We start from the raw sequence: 18431 nt of genomic DNA, 5'->3' as shown, positions 1-18431 counted from the left end.
TTTGTACTTTGTAATGATGATGTGTTTAGAAATTAGGGCAGCAATATGAAACACAAATCACAAAGGCTGCAGTTTTTGAAGTACAGTTATTTCCTCTAAAAACAACAAAATATCCTGTTTTTTTCTGTACAAACCTGCTAACCCTGTAGTTTCGATCTGTACAAACATGTTCTGAAATGTGATTCTTTCTAAGTCTTGAAAGTGTTCAATGTTTAAAATGGGGACTTATTATTAAGCATAACTTAATAACTCTAATTTGGCTAGTCAGCTTTTATAATAATCATTAGTTCCAGCCCTACTTTTAGTAAACCACAGATGGATACAGTAGCTTCATATTTTTCAAAGTTATTCCTGTTGATTTTCTCTTATCTGCGAAGTGCAAATGCATTTTCCATTTGAGAAATAATCCTGGGTTGGGTCGGTCACAGCACTTTGCTTCTTTCCCATCTGAAAAAAAAACTCTCATAGAACAGTAAAGGTACTACTTCTCTGTTGAGTTATTTCTAAGTTTAAAAAAAATGCTTTAAAAACCTGAACTTTCCCATCATTTTAGTACATTTTGAATCAGAAAAGCTTACAGTGAGGAAATAAAAGGATTGCAAGCTTCGTAGTCCAACCAAATTACCCTCTCTCTCCCCCCCCCCCCCCTCTCATCTCTGTTCGTGTGTGTGTGTGTGTGTGTGTGTGTGTGTGCAAAGCTAAGGTTTGAATAACAAGCAGCCAGCTAAGTGGGTCAGGGTTGGTGAAGGGGGAGAGAGAACTGGGGAGAGTCTATTAGGATGACAGACAAGGACAAAGAACGGCAGAAATACAGTGTATCAAGGCAAAAAAAAAAAAAAAAAAAAAAAACAGTACTGAACGACATGTTGGGGAAATAAATACGAGGAATACTGAGTAATATAGTAAGGGTTCATGTAGAGAAAAGCTATTAGAGAAAACATCTGCCAGTAGCTACACAAGTGCGTACTCACTCAGAGCGCATCGATTTGAACAGAGTGGCTGAGATTTGTTGGAAACGTAATTTATTCTGAAAAATAGGTTGATGCGTTTCACCATGGTTGCATTATAGAATTGGACATGGTGTAACCCTACAGCCATGTGAGCAAATGAGTTTGGTGACCACTGGCTGCAGAGGAAGAAAAATGTTAGAATGCTTTTTTAGAGGGATTTGCCAAGGAAATGTAAAGGCTTTCACAAGAATGAAACTTGAATAGGGTATATTTGTCACTTGTCAGGTTTTGTAATTACACATCAGTTTATATTAGGTTGAAAACACTTAATCAATCGCGTTATTGCAAATATTTTGGTTAAGGCTGTAAAGGTTTTCAGTTAATTGATAAATGTGATTGTTCAGGTCACACATTGTTTTAATATAATCATAAGAACTAAAAAAATAATAATGTATGCCAGCCAAATTATAAATTATAGAAAAAACAATATGATAAAGCAATTGTGTCTTCCTAACTAGGCTACTATGAGTTATAAGTACTTAATAACTGTAATAAATGACAGTTAATCAACTAAGAAATACTAACCAAAGAAGTCAATAGTCAAAGATAAGCTGTAATAATTCTTAACATAATCAGACAAATCCTCTATCATCAATATTTAAAAGCTAAAGACAGATTGGTGAGTGAGTGCGGACATGTTTGTATATTTTCCCAGCAGTGCTCAGCGATTGTTTACCTGTGCCTTATCTCCGTCGCCATGGGAACTATGTAAACTAGTATTTTATTGGTGCAACTGTCTCCTCAACCTCCATCGTGTACTTTTCCAGTTTAAAAGCCTGAGTAATGCCGAACACAGCACATTTGAATAGAGAATCAGATTTGCATGGCCTGGTCCTATTTTGCACATACAGAGAAGCCAGTATAACAGGTTGAGGTGATAAATTTGTGCTGTCTCAACCTTGTCTTTCAAGTCTAAAGATCCTCTACAGTTTAAAGATTATGCAAACATTTTATAAAAAAAAGATAGACGTGTGTGTTGTGACATGTGTTTTTTATTTCCTAGCCTGGTCAAAGTTATATAAAACTGAATGTGGCTTATTTGAGTGTGATATAAATAAGCCAGAGAATGGCACAATAGTAGAAATAGTTACAATTGTCTTTCAGATACAGCCAATCAAAGCTAAGTTCTGCAAAAATAAAATCAGTTAGCAAATCGCAAAGAATGCAGTTATTCAGGTAATAGAATGTCCTCTGCAAACAACAAAATATTCTGTCTTTCTATGAAAAAAAAAAAAAACTACTTGAAATTTAGACTGCTACAAACATGTTCTCAAATGTAAAAGGATCTTGGATTTGTTTAGCGGTTCATATTTCAGTCTTTTCTCAATGTTTCTTAATGCTTTTGGACTTGTTGGAAAATTGCACTGTGAACTGAAACCTGATTTGGAAACATAAATCGCAAATCTAATCTCAATTGCAATTTAATTCCCCCCCCCCCCCCCCCCAAAATTGTGCAGCCCTATAAGGAGAGTTTGAAATATGCAGGTTCAAGATATATAACTGCTGCGATGCTGACAGTTTAATGAAGTGCATGTCCTCCCTTGGTTCTTTACAGCTTCCACTCCCCTTCCAAAGACTTACATGTATCACTTGTATTGGCGTTTCTAAACACTTGATATGAATGTGACAGAGAATAAAAGCCATGTAACTGACCTGTAACTTGGTCTGGTGTCATTACCCGCTTACATCGCTCTCCATGGATATAAGTCCAATGCCATCCAGGGGAACATTATTTTATTATTGCATTGACATCTCCATGGACACAAGTGACAGACCCTCCACCAGGAACGTTATATAGTGCACCTTTAAAATATCAATATTATGCACCATTATCAAGTGTATTAAAGGACTCTTGACTTCAAAAGCACATTTAGCACTATTAATGTTGGCCCCTCAAATCTATATCGCGCAAACAAACAAAGCACTGCATCCAAAAAACTTCTTGCAGAAAGTTTCGGGTCAAAAATGAACAATGGTTAACAAATGTAGCAATTGTATTTCATTGTCCCCCACTGCAATTAGCACTAACACTACAAACTTATGAGTGAATGAAAGTGCTAAAAAAAACAAGAAAAATCAAAAGTGTACTGCTTAGGAACCAGTCCAACTTCGTCCTCCACAACTTAATTGATCCAAGCCATTGTCGCTAATACGCTACACGCACACACAGTGAACAATGCAGCGATGATTGCCGCGTGCGATTTTGATTGCAATATGTTTGTTTTGGAAAGCAAATCCTGATAATTAGTCTCTTCTGGCAGGGCTCTATCTCCACCCATCTGTTCCAACTGGCACCTCTCCACCAAACGGGAGTCCCTCGTCCCTTCAACCACAGAATTCAACCCAGAGAAAAACTTTGAGCTGTCGGCAACCAGCGCTACAAGTCACCCAATCATCTTCAAGATATCAGAATGGTGAAGGAGGGGATATTTTGGGAGGTGGAGTTGGAGGGGGGAACTTGGCAAAGGGGCTTGTCCCAGGATATGTTTGCCAAACTGGACAGACGGACAGACAGATTGACTGGTTGTGGTTTGATAGATAATTAGATGAGATGCCGACACTTTGGCAAAAAATAACAGGAACAATAGGAAAGATTTGAAGACTGGATGGGCCATGTTGGAATTGGAAGAAAAAATGAATAAAAATTACTTAAAAAGAAATGTTTTGAAGATTTGTTTTCTCTCGCAATGGAAAAAATGCAGGGTCCATGATGTAAATTGGTCATTATTTTGTCCTTATACTTTGCTAATACTTACTGTCCATTGTATGGTAGGATTGACATGCAGCCCTACTAAACCTGGTATAGACTTAATTATAAAGTCATTTATTAGATGAAAATGTTGCTTTGTGCAGCTACATGCCCCATTGACAAAGGCTCTATTGGCTCTTTGTCTACACAAGGGGGTAAGTAACTGACTCAGGACCCCCACTGCAAAATTAAATTGACAGCTGTAATAACTGTGGCAGAATATGTTCAATTAGGTTTAATGTTATTGAAATAGTTTAATGTATTATTGGGCCCAATTTCACAAACTTTCATTTAAACTAGAGATAGACCAATATATCCGTTGGTTGATATTTGTCCTTCTTAGCACATCGGCTACAGGCCTTAAATGCAAAGGCAAATATTTTATTTTGGTCAATCTGCTGCCTAAAAAACACACATAAAGCTTTATTTTAACACTAACAAAGAGATAGCTGCAAAAAAAAATGTGACATGTTCTCTTGTAGGTTTGTGGTTAAAAAAGGGGTTTGGAGGGATTTTATAGTAAATCTAAATTACATAGTACATCTAAATTACATTTGGGGAAAAATAATCCAAATCGGTCCTACATATCGGCCCAAAATCAGCAGAGCTCATCAGCAACCGGTTGTTCTGTATTCTAAACAATTGGTATCGGCATTGGCCATGAAAAAAACCCACAACGGTCGCTCTTTAATTTTAACAAATGATTAAATGCAGTGTCTTAATTTTAAAATAATACCTTGAAAACATCCCCCACCTTGGGAACTCCTGGTCTACAACACTTGTTAGCATTGGTTTAGTGATGTCCAATAATAGCCTATAGAGATAGCTTTTGCATTTTTATATACTTACATTAAAAGTATTAAATTATCCCATATTTTAAGTGTTATGAACTGGTTTAATCTTACCTTCTTTGACAAAGTGTGTTGTTTTTGGGTGCTGGCTTTCACCGCATCTGATATAAATCTACTATTCACTGGTTTCAACCAGCTTCCTTTGAACATACACTATATATGCACTGCCTGAGGTTGAAAGCTGTCAACCCAATTGTTACACAGCTCAATCCAGCTTTATGTCTTCACTATAATGTCAATTAACAACGCACATTAACACTATGCCTCCAGACATGGCAAGCCATCTTAAGACATGTTTTACAAATCCATTAATATTTTCCTGTAATCCTGAATGACTCAAACTGTTTCTGGGGAGACGACAAAGCTGCCACAAGCGTTTCATTATTTTGTATTTTTTATAGCGTTGTTGAGTGGATTACGTGGTTGAGGCCATGGAGAGGTGCCAATGAGTTCATTCAGCCAACTCACATACAGCAGAGTTATCATGACGCAAAGGGCTTATGTGCAGCAGGTAAACTCCATAAAGAGAGAAAGGGAGGGAGTATAGAAAACCAGCCAGCAAGGTGACTCCAGAGTCTACAGGTGGATGGACAACAGGTTAATTAGTGCAACACATGTGGAGCAGTACAAGTAGTTGATTGGTTTACAAATTTAGTATATCTCCTGATGATGATATTCAGATATTATAGCAATCCATCGGAAAATGTGCCAGTAAATTGAGTTCAATTTTGCATAAATTGTAAATGATGCCAAACAAAAAAATAAATCACATATTGCATACCCTGGTGAGGATTAATTGATTACTTTTTATTTATAATCTTTTTGCAGCCTTTTAACTTTTTAGTCTTTATAACAAGCAGTGTACTTGATGTTCTAATTCTCTAATACAGCAATTGCAATATTATTCATGTTTCAATATATTTTTTCACCTCAATATCGCTAACATTTGAAAATTTAAAGCTGAACAATATCACAAAATTGCACTTGTATGAAAGTTTTACTCAACCTTTCATTATTACTGAGACGGTGCATGTTACTGATTATTTTCATTATTTAAATGTAGTCACTTTAACTTACACAACTTATCAAATCAATGTCACTACACTGGAACGTAAATCAAAAGCTGAAACCCTTTATTGTGGTTTGAATGCTCAACTTTCCAGTAACTGTGATATCTGTCTAATAACCTATAGGTCTAAAATGGTGATCAGTCAGGAAAAGGCCAGTTGAATTTCTCAGGCTCTTTTCTGTAAACACTGTGCTAAATTACACCTTCACACCTGTTCATAATTTATCTTAAACTTGATGATCTCAGTTTCCCGCTCACTTCACAAAGACACACATTTGTGCAGATACCAGACTGACACCACTCAAGTATTTCCTGTTTCTAGTCCATGCAAAAATATATCCAAACAATGAGATTTACCCACTTCCTGTGTGCATTCCTTTCTCTGTACATGCCTTTCTGATTGTATAGTGCACTATAGATTGGTTGTGCATAAACAAGTAATATACTTAATCTAGTGCAGTATTACCAAGGGCATGAACAGTTTTTTTTCTATTCAATCAAGACTATTTATATTTGTTAAAGGTGTAATCTTTCTGACAGCGGGTCCAAAACCTGCTTATCTCCATGGAGCTATTATTGCTTTGTCTGGAACAGTATGTCATAAAGTGTATCCATCAAGCCTTTATTTAATTCCAGGTGTTTTATTTATAGAATAAGATCATGGGAATAGGATCTCCTTTCTGCAGATCGGACCAGTAACTTGACTTAGTATCAGACAAGCAAGTAGAGGATCTTCCACCAAAAAAGTTCATAGTGCACCTTTAACATGCAGCATGTTGTGGCCCATACATTTGTTCCATTACTGTTAAACTCGACCAAACAAAACATAAATGTATCATTATGTCTGTGATATAGTTAATACAAGCAGAATGGTCTGTTTTGAGACGCCATCCGATACAAGTAACTGTGCCAATTCAATAAACAATACTGAACATCGGTAATTTGGCCAGATGCCCTTCCTAGCAGTCATATTACTGATGGGAAAACTTGAAACAGAGAAAAAGCATACTGAATCTGTATGAAATGTAATCATTCTTTTAAATGCCATATTGTGAGCCAAGGTGAAAAATGCTTTCTGACAAATTAAAACAGCATCAATTCAATACAAATTGAAAAAATATAGGCTATTGTATCCACTCATCTCAATGACTTTTTACAAGGATGATCTTTTCACATTTTTCTGTGTCCTTCGTTCCCAACCTTCGCCGCTGTCTCCCATCAGTCTATTTGCTTTAGAAATACCTCACCCAGCTTTCACAATCATCGTGTTTACATTACACCCTGACTCTCTCTCTCCTCTGTCCCACCATCTCTGTTCCTCTTTCTGTCCATTTTCTTTCACTATGTTTGTATACTCAAGCTGTTCTGCTGTTCAAATGTTAAACCAATTATATGAATCAGAGGCTTTGGAATAACTTAAGCATTAAGTGTTGTGTCTTGCTCTCATTCTTCTTAATTTGATGGGCACATTCAGGGCCTATCTATTTGATGTCTATAAATAATGCAAAAAACAACTACCGGTATATAAAACAACAATGCAATTTAGTCTGTCTTTACTGAGCAGGAGGAAGCTTTACCAATCGTGCTCTTACTGTAATCCTGTGCTATTGTTATGCCTAGCACTATAAGGAAACATATTAGGAAGTAGGGCTGTCACAATAATTACTATATTGACTTATCATTCAGCATATGAAAACTGGAACAATAGACTTTGAGGCTCGGTATTTATTGTGTATACAATTTCTTTGTAAAAGTGGGAAGATTTAGGGTATTTTTGATGTACAAGGTTAAGTAAGTGACTTCTATGGCTAATTATTAGTTCATTCTGCTATTTACCTGTTGCAGCTCATGCCTTTAATGAGAGTTTATTTAATAATGTGTTTATTGGGATTATCCTGTTTTGTTGTCATTTTGTCAGTGATATAATGTTATTTCAATATTATCATTTATCGCAGTAATTCTTTGCATCAATATATTGAGCTTCATAATGTGTTATTGTGACAGGCCTATTAGAAGGTACACTGGAATTTATTTGGTGACTGACTGCTATGTGAGTGCGCGAGTGTTTGCAGGATGTCAAAATTGTTAAATGTTTTGCTTTAAGAACATTCAATCCATCCAAACTTTACACTATCATTGAAGAACAGGGGCATACAAACTTAAATCTGAAATATGACAAACTAATGCTAAAATTACAGACTGTGTTAGTAGATGTTTAAACAACAGGGTTAGTTGTTGTTTTTTTATGCATCATAAGACTATTTTCACCATGTAACTACTCTGGAAGAGGGTGCTCCACCTCCTTCTCTCCATGGAGATGTGGCCTTCTTCCACACAGTATGGCAATAAACGTATCAAGAAACAGTAAACAGCGTCAGGCCATTACAGGTCAGAGCTGTGGAGAGGTGACTTAGTGCAGTTTTTCAAGATTTGCTTGGGCAATAAAACATCCATAGTTGTATCAATGCAAGATAAAGTTTCCATGGAGACAAATGGGTAAGTAACATTTTGCTCCTTAATTGCATCCATAATTGCAGTCTTAGCGATTTTGTAACTGCGACCCATCAAATCCCAATTTCAATTCATGCAATCCTATTTTGGCACGTTATTTACCATTAAAAGTACTTGAAATGTACTTGCATTTGTTTGTTTATTACTCAACAGTGTTTCAAGAAAGAATAGGGCGCATACCAAAACCACTGAAAACTGGATACCACTTCAGGAGGGCCTTGGCCTTTTTTGCAGTTTTGCTATTGAAATACTATTCATGATGGTGTTACAGATTAGATACATTTGCAATACATAGAATAGTTCAGCGTTATTTGTCTCAGTGGAGCACAAAGACTGCATACAACATCTGTCCATTCCTCACATCTGTAAAGTAAAGGCACACCTCTTTCCATTTATTTTCACTTGTAAAAAAAAAATCTCGTTTTCAATTCGTGTTTCAATCTCATCACTCCACACAGTAATACTTGTCTATCAGATCCAGCGAGCCGTGAATCAAAAGACACAGGGAAAAATAGTGCAAACCTTTATGGCCCCACCCCCACAGGCACCAATACATAGCCACATCCAACCCTACCCCCAACTACTCTCTCTCTCTCCTTCTCTCTCCACTCCTCTCCCTACCCCCAACCATGCATCTACATCTCCATCTTTATGAAAACGCAGCCTGGCATTACTGTACTGCACATTTTAACCCTATACTCTTCTGCAAAAACATAAGAAATCTCACATGAAAACGTGCATTGCATTTATGTTTAATACAGGCACTTATAGGCAGAGGTCTATATGGCTGGCTAATGTAGAAAAAGCAAGGATCGATCACACATATGAGTTGTATTGAGTTTCCCCAAACCAGAACTGCTGGTATCATTCATTCTACTACTGAAATATTGTGTTTTCAAGTCATGCATTTCTCAAACACCAACACACTACGGGCTTGCTAGTGTAGTGCTTGATAGACAGAGTTATGAAGCAAGAATTTCATAAGTTGTTTACAAAATAGCACAACACTGAGAACAAAAAAGTGTTGATGTTTTGAAAACCAACTTAATAATGTTAAGTAGTTTAAGTGTTACCATGTTAAAACAAAAAGATGAAAATTATTGTTTACTTGAGACACTGGTGCCACTAATAATCATCTTATTACACCACACTAATTAAAGGCTGTGATTGGCCTGTTATTTGCAACATCAGTGTCACTTCTATTGTAGGAAGGAATAGAAGTTGATAATGCAAATCCTAACTGTATAATTAAACAGTGGGGAGCCTGGAAAGAAAAAGTCAAAACTTAATTACCTAAATATGACATTGCATAATTGAGAAGGTTGCTAAGATACTAACTGATACTAAATCTAGTGGGGGTAGGGGGATTATATACATTGGGCAGGACTGGACACTTTCTGAAAAGTTAGAATGGTTTCAATATCAAAAACAGTTTAAAACCACATGGAGAAATTAAAGAAACTGCTAGTATTTTGTGTTGAAAATGACTTCATGAACAAATAAATTGTTTAAAAATATAATGGTGGTATTTATTTTTTGTTTTTTATATCTATTGACTATCGAGCCATTTCCTTAGCATCAAATGGCAACACTACTTAATTTATATCTTAAGTGTTTTGATAAAACTCTGATTAGCAATAGTTTCCGCTGTCAGTCATAATATTATATCTTCTATTGAACATTGTAGTTACTGTTTTTTTAAGTTGCATGTTCAGTTGAAACATAAAAAGATTGCTTTTCCAAACGTATGACTAGAACAAAGTATCAGAATCTATATTTACAACATGAAACTCACATCTATCACACTCTTTTCACTGTTGACAAAACTGAGGTTAAGGTGACACTTGGGCTGTTGTTTTCACACTGTTCAACCTCACCTCTTGAAACTTAAAAAATAGACTAGTTATTCTCAAACATATTTGGATTTTTTTTAAATATATATATATATATATATATTTTAACCAAATAAAAGGTCAAACATGCACAACGGGAGCTTCTAGATCGATAATATCTACCAAAAAAGTTGTTTATTATTGATTAAAACAACCAATTGTTCATGAAAATTATCATTTGGATGCCACTCTCCTTGTGCTAAAACATATTTTGTCATGTGTTTTAGATTCTGTTTACTCCAGACAACAAACTTACGATTATTAAAATACTCAGTGATTATTTTTACAGTTGATTAGTTATGATTATTCTGATTTATAGTTACAGCCCAATAGTCTTTGGTTTTGATGTGTGCAATTTAATCCTTCACACATATACAGTATACAGTACTCTATATCGACAGCTGTAAGTAATTGAATGTGGCTTTGAGACTCGAGGCAGTACATAAAATAGTCCTTATAATTGTGCACATGTGAAAAGCCCCTATATCAAGCTTTGTCAACTTAATTAAATGAACTAGGACTTTCTGCTTAACCACAAGCTTTTTCGTAATCAAACTTTTAACATTATATGGCTTACATTCACAGTAAATGAATGTTCTCTTACAAAGGCAAAAGGGCCTAAGTAAAAATGTTAGTAAAAGTATCATTTTTTTCTTTCAAATTTCCAAGCTAAGACTGGACTTTGTAATCGGACAAGCTTTTTATAGCACAATCAATGCACTAATGTAAGGTTTAGATGTACTGAAGATATAATGGACCAAATGAGAGTCGGTGATCAAATAGAAACCTTTGAGACCCATTATGAAAAAGTAATGAGCGTATGAAATTACTATGACTTATGCTATTTCAAAGAGACTATAAATATGAGTATATGTGACCAAGTCTGCTTTCTACATACTTCATTTTGCATTTAGAAGCATACTTATATAAATTAGCCATGTTATTTGACATGTTAAGATAAAAACCCACTACTGCATTGCATGATACCATAATAGGCAAACTAAGAAAATATTACGTAAGTATGAGTTTGAAGAAGAGTAGATAATTCTAACTATTGCTATAGTATAGGGCTGCATTTAAAAAGTCTCACTAACTTGTCAGCTACTAAAATAATCGTTTGTTACAGTTAGTTCACAGTTGACATTTTAAAAACTTCCAGCCAGAAGTTTTAACAACTGAGAAAAGACAAGCTCATCTAATAGGGTACAATTACAGAGGTCTACGTTTGTGGAGGTCTGTTGTTAAGAAAGGTGGAATATTTTGTTGTTTGCAAACCGAAAGCTGCTTAAATAGTTACAGAAGTTGTGTATTATTGTTATTATGACAAGCCAAATTTCAATATGATTCATTGTGATTTCCCTTGCAGTGCTAGAACACAGTGTCAAGAGCTTTTGTTGACCGATCTTTCGAGAAGAAAAAGTAGCCTAGTCTAAAAGTAGCAGTAATGTAATCTTAATGTTCACTTTCATATTTCTCTTTCTCTTTCGCTGTGATTGAAAGTCCATATCTCTGGTGGTTACTAAACTTGACCAGACTATCCCAGCCTAATGACATGATTCAGTCATTCATCACTGCCACATGAGGCAGGACCCAGTAAGTCCAACACCCCACTGTGACAATAGTCTCATGTAAGTCTATACAATCAGCATCAAACGTAAGAGGTGCTATGATGACCCCGGGTCGGCCTGTCCATACACGATGTACACCTCTGGGCTCTGATCATGACCTTTGCACTCTTTGGAGGGAAAACTAAACAAGGGACCTTACCTAAAGACATACCAATTAGCAGGGAGAAATGGCACAACTGCATGATAACAAAAAACATATAGTCTTTACTTGCGTTTTACCCAATGGACTGCTATTTGAAGATGTATAAAATTGCTCCTATTTACGGTTAATTACCCTTCAATTAAGTGCGCTGAAACCCTAATTATAAGGTATCATTACCCCTGTGACATTAAGCCTAGACATAAATTGCATGCCTTTGTTAAAATGGGAGGATCTGATGAAAAAGACAAGATGTGGTTACCTTCACTGCCTCGTTAATTAACTGCAGCCTAATAAAGCAATTAATTACAAGTTAATTGGCATGGCACGCACTGATGAAAACACCAACAGAAAGCGATAAGAGAGAAATAAAACATATTGGAGGTTTCTATTTTGCATAAATAGGTCAGATGAGTCCCACCTTGTTGTTCCCAAAGGCTGGATCCTGGTAGGAGAGTTGCCCCAGCCTGGTGTGGTCTGTGGCGGCCAGTGGCTGAGGGGGAGGCGGGTACACGCTTACATCCATGGTACACGATACATCCACTTCTAATGCGCGCACACTATTCGTTCTTCCCCGTGGAAAATGAGATGAGAGTTAAATAGTTTTGAATCTTTGAACGCGCATTTATTACGTTTAGGAAGGGATTAAAGCTGATCTAGGTTACATTAAGTTTACTCTCTGCGCACCGGTTCACGTTGCAGTGGCTCAAACTTCCCGGGTAACGCACTTCACTGAGTTCCGCGAAAAAAGACCAAAAAACGCACGGAAACGCGATGCAGTTTCCTCGGGTTGTCCGTGTCCCGTAGAGGAGTTGTGGGACAGTGGGGTGCGCTGGTTGTGCCCGGTGTGTCCCGTGGTGGGACTGTAGAATTGGTGCAGCAGCCGCGCTCGTGCTCGCTCTGTGGGTGCTGTGCCTCAAACCTCGCGGACAAACTCATACAAAGAGCTCCATCTTCAAGTGAGCGGCATTCAGAGCACACCGGAACACTCAGGACCTCTGTCAAAGTAAAAGCCTCACACTGGGATGACGGAAACGACGTTTATTTTGGTAAATGGATATACCATGTTGTCATCTCGAATCATAAGTTAAATATGGGTTATTCTGTTATTTCTCTAAACCTACAATTGAATAATTAATAAATCACACCAATAATTGTTACTTTAATCTAATTTTCAGTCGCATGGGCTGGCCTACTTATCCTAGTTAGTTTTCTTAGTTTATCTAAAATCTTATAAAAATCTTATTGGCCAACAAATAACCATTAAACCACCACGATAATTTTCTTTCTGTTGACCAAAGGCTCTAAAGGAAGGGCAGGATATGGGGCCAGGCTTGTTTTTACAATTAATTCATTAATTTCATAGTACGCAAAGGAAAGAAATGCCTCAGTATAGAATCTAAACAAACTAATGGTTGGAATTAACCTTTCAATAGTATTATTTGTTTTATATGTATATTTCATGCTCCCTCCCCTTTTTTCCTTCATTTGATGCATCCTTAATAATGATGTAATAAAGTTTCAGGTTCCTACAAGAATCTTGCAGCATATTTGTCTTTTGAGCCAACATTACTCCTATCTGTTTCTCTTGGATTTAATGTTGATTCTGTTGTACTTCTTTTCATAAACAAGGCGTTAATAACCTTTTAATGCAGTATTTGGAATTATGCAATTTACTGCATCATATTCCAACTTAGTCTGAATCTTGCATGTTGTTTTCAGGTGTTTTCAATAAAACTCATGTGAAAACAGTAGTCAGTAGTTGGCTTAATTACTGTAAATAGGACGGAACAGGTGAGTGACACCAGAGCCTTTGAGATAAACAACCTGAACAGATGAAACACGGTGAAAAGCACAGTGTGTTTTTAACGACAAAACAAATTTCTATTATGTGAAAAAATCATACAAACAGATGCAGATAAACAAAGAGCAGCTCGCCCTCCCTCCGCCCACACATGCTCTCTCTCTCTCCTTCTCTCCCTCTCTTGCTCTCTCTTTCTCTCTCTCTCTCTCACTCTCTCTATTTCTCTTTTTCTCTCTCCCTCCCTCTCTCCCTCTCTCACACCTGCACCTGTTCACACAACCATAAATGTATCACAGTAATGTATGCACACAGACACAACCCGCAGTAAAATGTATTATTGTTTTTCAATTTAGATTTCAAGTTATATGTTCTGCAGAGCTTTTTCAGACCTCCAAAAAAGAATTAACCATATCTTGCATGAAAGAAATTATATTTTTTATCCCTAAATGTGAATGTAATATAGGCAAGTATGTTTAGTTGGACTTAGATGTTAAATGCTAGAGTATACATTTTCTTATGCTTATTCAGGGCCGGGTCACAGGGTCACCGGACAGCAGCCTAAGCAAGGACTCCCAGCCTTCCCCTACCCCAGACGCTTCCTTCATATCCTCCAGTGAGACTCCAAGGCACTCCCAGGCCAGGTGAGAGACATAGTCCCTCCAGCGTGTCCTGGGTCTTCCCCGGGGCCTCCTCCCAGTGGGACATAAAAATTTGTTACTTTACTGACACCTTGTGGCTGGAGTGCATATTTTGACCATTATCCTGAAATGCATGTTTAATTTCACAGAAAAGAAACATTTAAAAGTAAGATTTTGATGGGAAAGTATTATCAAAATGTAATCCATACTTTTGAGCAATCATTCCACCACATTAACCAACCAATAGAGAATATCCCTCCTTACAAGTACATCCACTTCTATTGTGTTTTATGTATGTTCATTTGGTTGCATATAGCATCTTGTATAAACATCGAAGGAATGCATTAGAAAACATAAACAAGTTGACTCCATGCAACATACTGTGCATGTCTTCCCCCTCTACCGCCTAAACCTCATTCTCTTAAGCATACGCCACACTGCAGCCCACACATACATACATACAGTTCTGTCTATGATTACCCTTCCCCCACCAATACACATACATATATAGCCACCCCTCCCCTTTGAAAAAAAGGCATAATTCACTTCCACAATTCTCCTCCCCCACGCACTCTTTCTCTATAAAACTCTACACTAGCACACTGCACTAAACCACAACCAATAAAACCCAGCTATGCACTAAAATAGGTTTAAATACACACACCACTAATGCATATGTTACATAGGAGAGAGAAAAAAGTGTCTCGGATTTCCATGCATTTTCCAACATATCTGATGGTTGGAAATTGTAATGTACTATAGCATTTGAATGATGTCTGTCTCACATGTTGGGGGATTACATTATAGATTCATAGCACTGCAATACACTCCTGGCAAAAAGCTACCAGTGCTTTAGGTGGAAGGGGCCCACAGCAGTGCAGAGGCAAGGCAGAAATGTAGACTAACAACAGGATGTGGTAAGATTTGAGGATATACAATTTAATGTTTGTAATTACACTGTTAATTCTGATAAACCCATATAATTGTTACTTCCTGGCTAGATATATTTTTAGGGAGAAGTACAAATGAGAATAGGTGAAATTATTTTTCTATGTAGGAATCTGAAGAATATTTCATAAACATTAATCACTAGTAATACCACCATGACATACATAGTAACATTAAGACTGTGCCTTTCCTGGAATAGGGTCTGCTACCTGATTGTCTCTGCTATTGCTTTGCCTGTAATGTTTCCATGTGGTTTCCAATGTGGAAAACACATGGAAGTGTAGTTGTCTCTTCACAGATCTGACCTGTAACTTGGTGGGGTGGTATCACCTGCTTGTCTGCATGGAGATACATTTAATATCATATTGTGGAACATTCCAAGCAAAGCAATAAAATCTCAAAACAACAAGCAGGTGGGAGACCACTGACCAGAAAAATTACATAATTAAATTATGTAATTTTAAATTCTCCAAGCCCAGCATTTCAAGTGTTTGTTGGTTGGTCTATGATGGTTTAAGGTTAAAGTTGAATACAAGAAGAGAAAGATAGCCCCCACTTTTGAACATGAAAGATCATTGACCTTTTGGTGAACTGTCACACTCACACTGTGACTGCCTTTATGTGGTATAGAAACATATGCTGCAATGTTTCAATCTAAGCAGTTGGTGCAGTCTAAAATAGACCACAAGGCCAAAGGATCTGATGTTCTTGATTTTCATGAATATTTTATTGTTTTATAAGGACAACTAAATTCATAAATCAAATACTCAGACTGCTGGCTCAAATGCAAAAACCAAAAACACAGACTAGATCCCTGAAACCCTTTGAACATCAGAAGCCATTTTCTTAAAGCAGGAATGAAGGCATGGAGGTTGCAGCTCAAATGGGTAATGTGCACACAATTTAAATTTTAATGTACACATTTTTACTAAAACAAACTTCCGATGGTTGCAAGATTAAAAATGGTCAATTGTTTTTACACACAATTGTAGACATGAATACATACATCACTCATTTCGTTGTCATCTGGGCATTAAAATCAGGTTTTTTAACAACTAGTTGTAATTTAAATACCATACAAATGAAACACATATACAGATTTTATAATGCACAATATTTGTAGAGTCTCTTTGCTCTGTTTTTTCATATAGCGCTGTCTGTCACAGGTTCCTCTCCACTGCTTTTCAATTATTCACGTTTGCATGAGGTGCAGCCCCATACATTTAATGACAGGGCTTTTATTTTGAGAATCTCTTTGTAAATGCCAGATGATGAGAATCTGTCAGGACCTGTCACTTCAGTGCAGCCCAGTTCAACTGGGACCCAAACTCCCCTGCTTTATCCATCCATTGGATTAATACATGATAATATGGAATACGGCCATAAGATTTACCATGCCATTCAGTGTTTTTATTAATAAGAAAAATGAACTGGTAAAGGACTTGAAGGAATCTTGAAAACTACTTTATTTTATAATAAATGACAAAAACTCATAACCACACAAAACAATTGAAATCTGATATCAATGCAATACATATGAACTCAATTAAATTTATAATTTGTAAAAATTACAACAGCAGTTGACTCTTCTAACAACAGAAAGATAGACAACAGTAAAACAGATATTGGTCAATAACAGACAGATTAAGCAACATTCATAGAAAACAATCAAATGGATAACTGCCCCCGGGAAATCCCTTGTCCTTAGACTTTCCTTCTCAGCAAAGAAAAACTAAAAAGCCGAGGGGGAAACCTCGAGGAGAACCAAAGTGAAGGAGAGATCCACTTTCATGGCTGTAGATGTGTCCAGAACAAAGGCACATCCATTTGCATATAAAGCTCAAATCTGTAGAGCCAGAGCCCAGTCAAGTCTAAAGGACAGAGGCTCATCCAAGATAGGGTAGGGGTCATCCAGCCAGGTACTGGGTCAACCAGCCAGGTGATGGAAGGGGAGGATCCGGGTCAATAGAAAAGGATCAATGCATAGGAGGGGCATCTAGGATCCGGTCATCACTGGGCGGTCAATGGCCAGGTATTTGAAACAGTTGCACTCCCCAGAGGGGAGTGGGACAGGGAACAACTTGTGAAAAGCAACGAACAGACTGCAGGTGAACTGAATAGTGAATGTTGTTGACAGGGAAATTAGGAGGAAACAGAGGATAGTGCTAATGTTATCATACTTCCCCCAACAGAGATGCTCCTAAGGCAGCTTATAGCTAAAACTGTGGGTTTTATTTCAATTCCTCCTAACTGACCTAGCCATAAGCTAATTCAAAGAGGAACATTTTAAGCCTGGTCTTAAATGTAGAGACTGCGGGGGCCTCTTTAACATGGGCAGGGAGCTGATTCCATAACACAGGAGCCTGGTAGCTCTCCCTCCTACTGCGTTTTTTGAAAACTCTCGGAACCCCCAGTAGTCCAGCATTTTAGAGCGGAGTGCTCTGTTTGGATGAACAAATGCATGGATATGTTTTTCAGCATCACTTTTAGGCAAGATATTTATGATTTTGGTGATATTACATTGGAGGAAAAAGGCTGTTTTACAGGCTTGGTTTATATGTGCTGTGAGAGCTCTCGGCCTGGAGGCTACACCAACACTGTCCAGAGTGACTACCTGGTCAGTTAGAGAGTCTTACAGACCTTTGGGGTCTAGAACACCTCTGTTTTTTCAGGGTTAAGAAGCAGGTAATTAAGAGTCATCTAGGTTTTATGTCCTTCACACAGGCCCTAAGCTTGTCCACATTATCAGTCTGATCTGGTTTTATTGATAAGTACAGCTGTGTGTCACAGCAGAGGAAGTTAATGCCATGTTATTTGATGATATTACCTAATGACAGCATATAAAGTGTGAACAGGACTGGACCAAGTACAGAACCCTGCAGGACACTGTAGGTTACCTTAGAATACAGTGAAGAGCTCTGGTTTACATTAACATTCTAATCTCTGTCATAGAGTGTCATGGTCGATTGTGTGAAACGCTGCACTGAGGTCCAACAGAATCAGAATTGTGTGGAGCTCTGAATCCTGGTTGAAAAACTTCAAATAAGTTATTAGCTTATAGGTGGTGACAAAGCTGTTTAACTGCAACTCGTTCAAGGATTATTGAGACAAAGTAAAGATTAGAGTTGGCTAATAGATCAGGTTCAACTTTTCTTTTCTTTTTTTTTCAGAAGTTTAATGACTATATTTGAA

General features: G+C 37.1%; 1 protein-coding gene across 1 annotated transcript in view; it reads right to left on the bottom strand.

The window, feature by feature from the left end:
- Positions 1-12776, bottom strand: part of tox (thymocyte selection-associated high mobility group box) — a 38345-nt gene extending 25569 nt beyond the window's left edge. The window contains exon 1 of the mRNA XM_033982720.2: positions 12271-12776. Coding sequence (XP_033838611.1) covers positions 12271-12375 — 105 coding nt within the window. The 5' untranslated portion in view covers positions 12376-12776. The remainder of the gene's footprint in view (positions 1-12270) is intronic.
- Between the last annotated feature and the right edge of the window lie 5655 nt (positions 12777-18431).

The sequence above is a fragment of the Periophthalmus magnuspinnatus genome, chromosome 17 (assembly GCF_009829125.3).
Source record: "Periophthalmus magnuspinnatus isolate fPerMag1 chromosome 17, fPerMag1.2.pri, whole genome shotgun sequence".
Lineage (NCBI taxonomy): Eukaryota > Metazoa > Chordata > Actinopteri > Gobiiformes > Gobiidae > Periophthalmus > Periophthalmus magnuspinnatus.
Note: the sequence above shows the minus strand (reverse complement) of the source record. Positions and strands in the feature narration are given on the sequence as shown.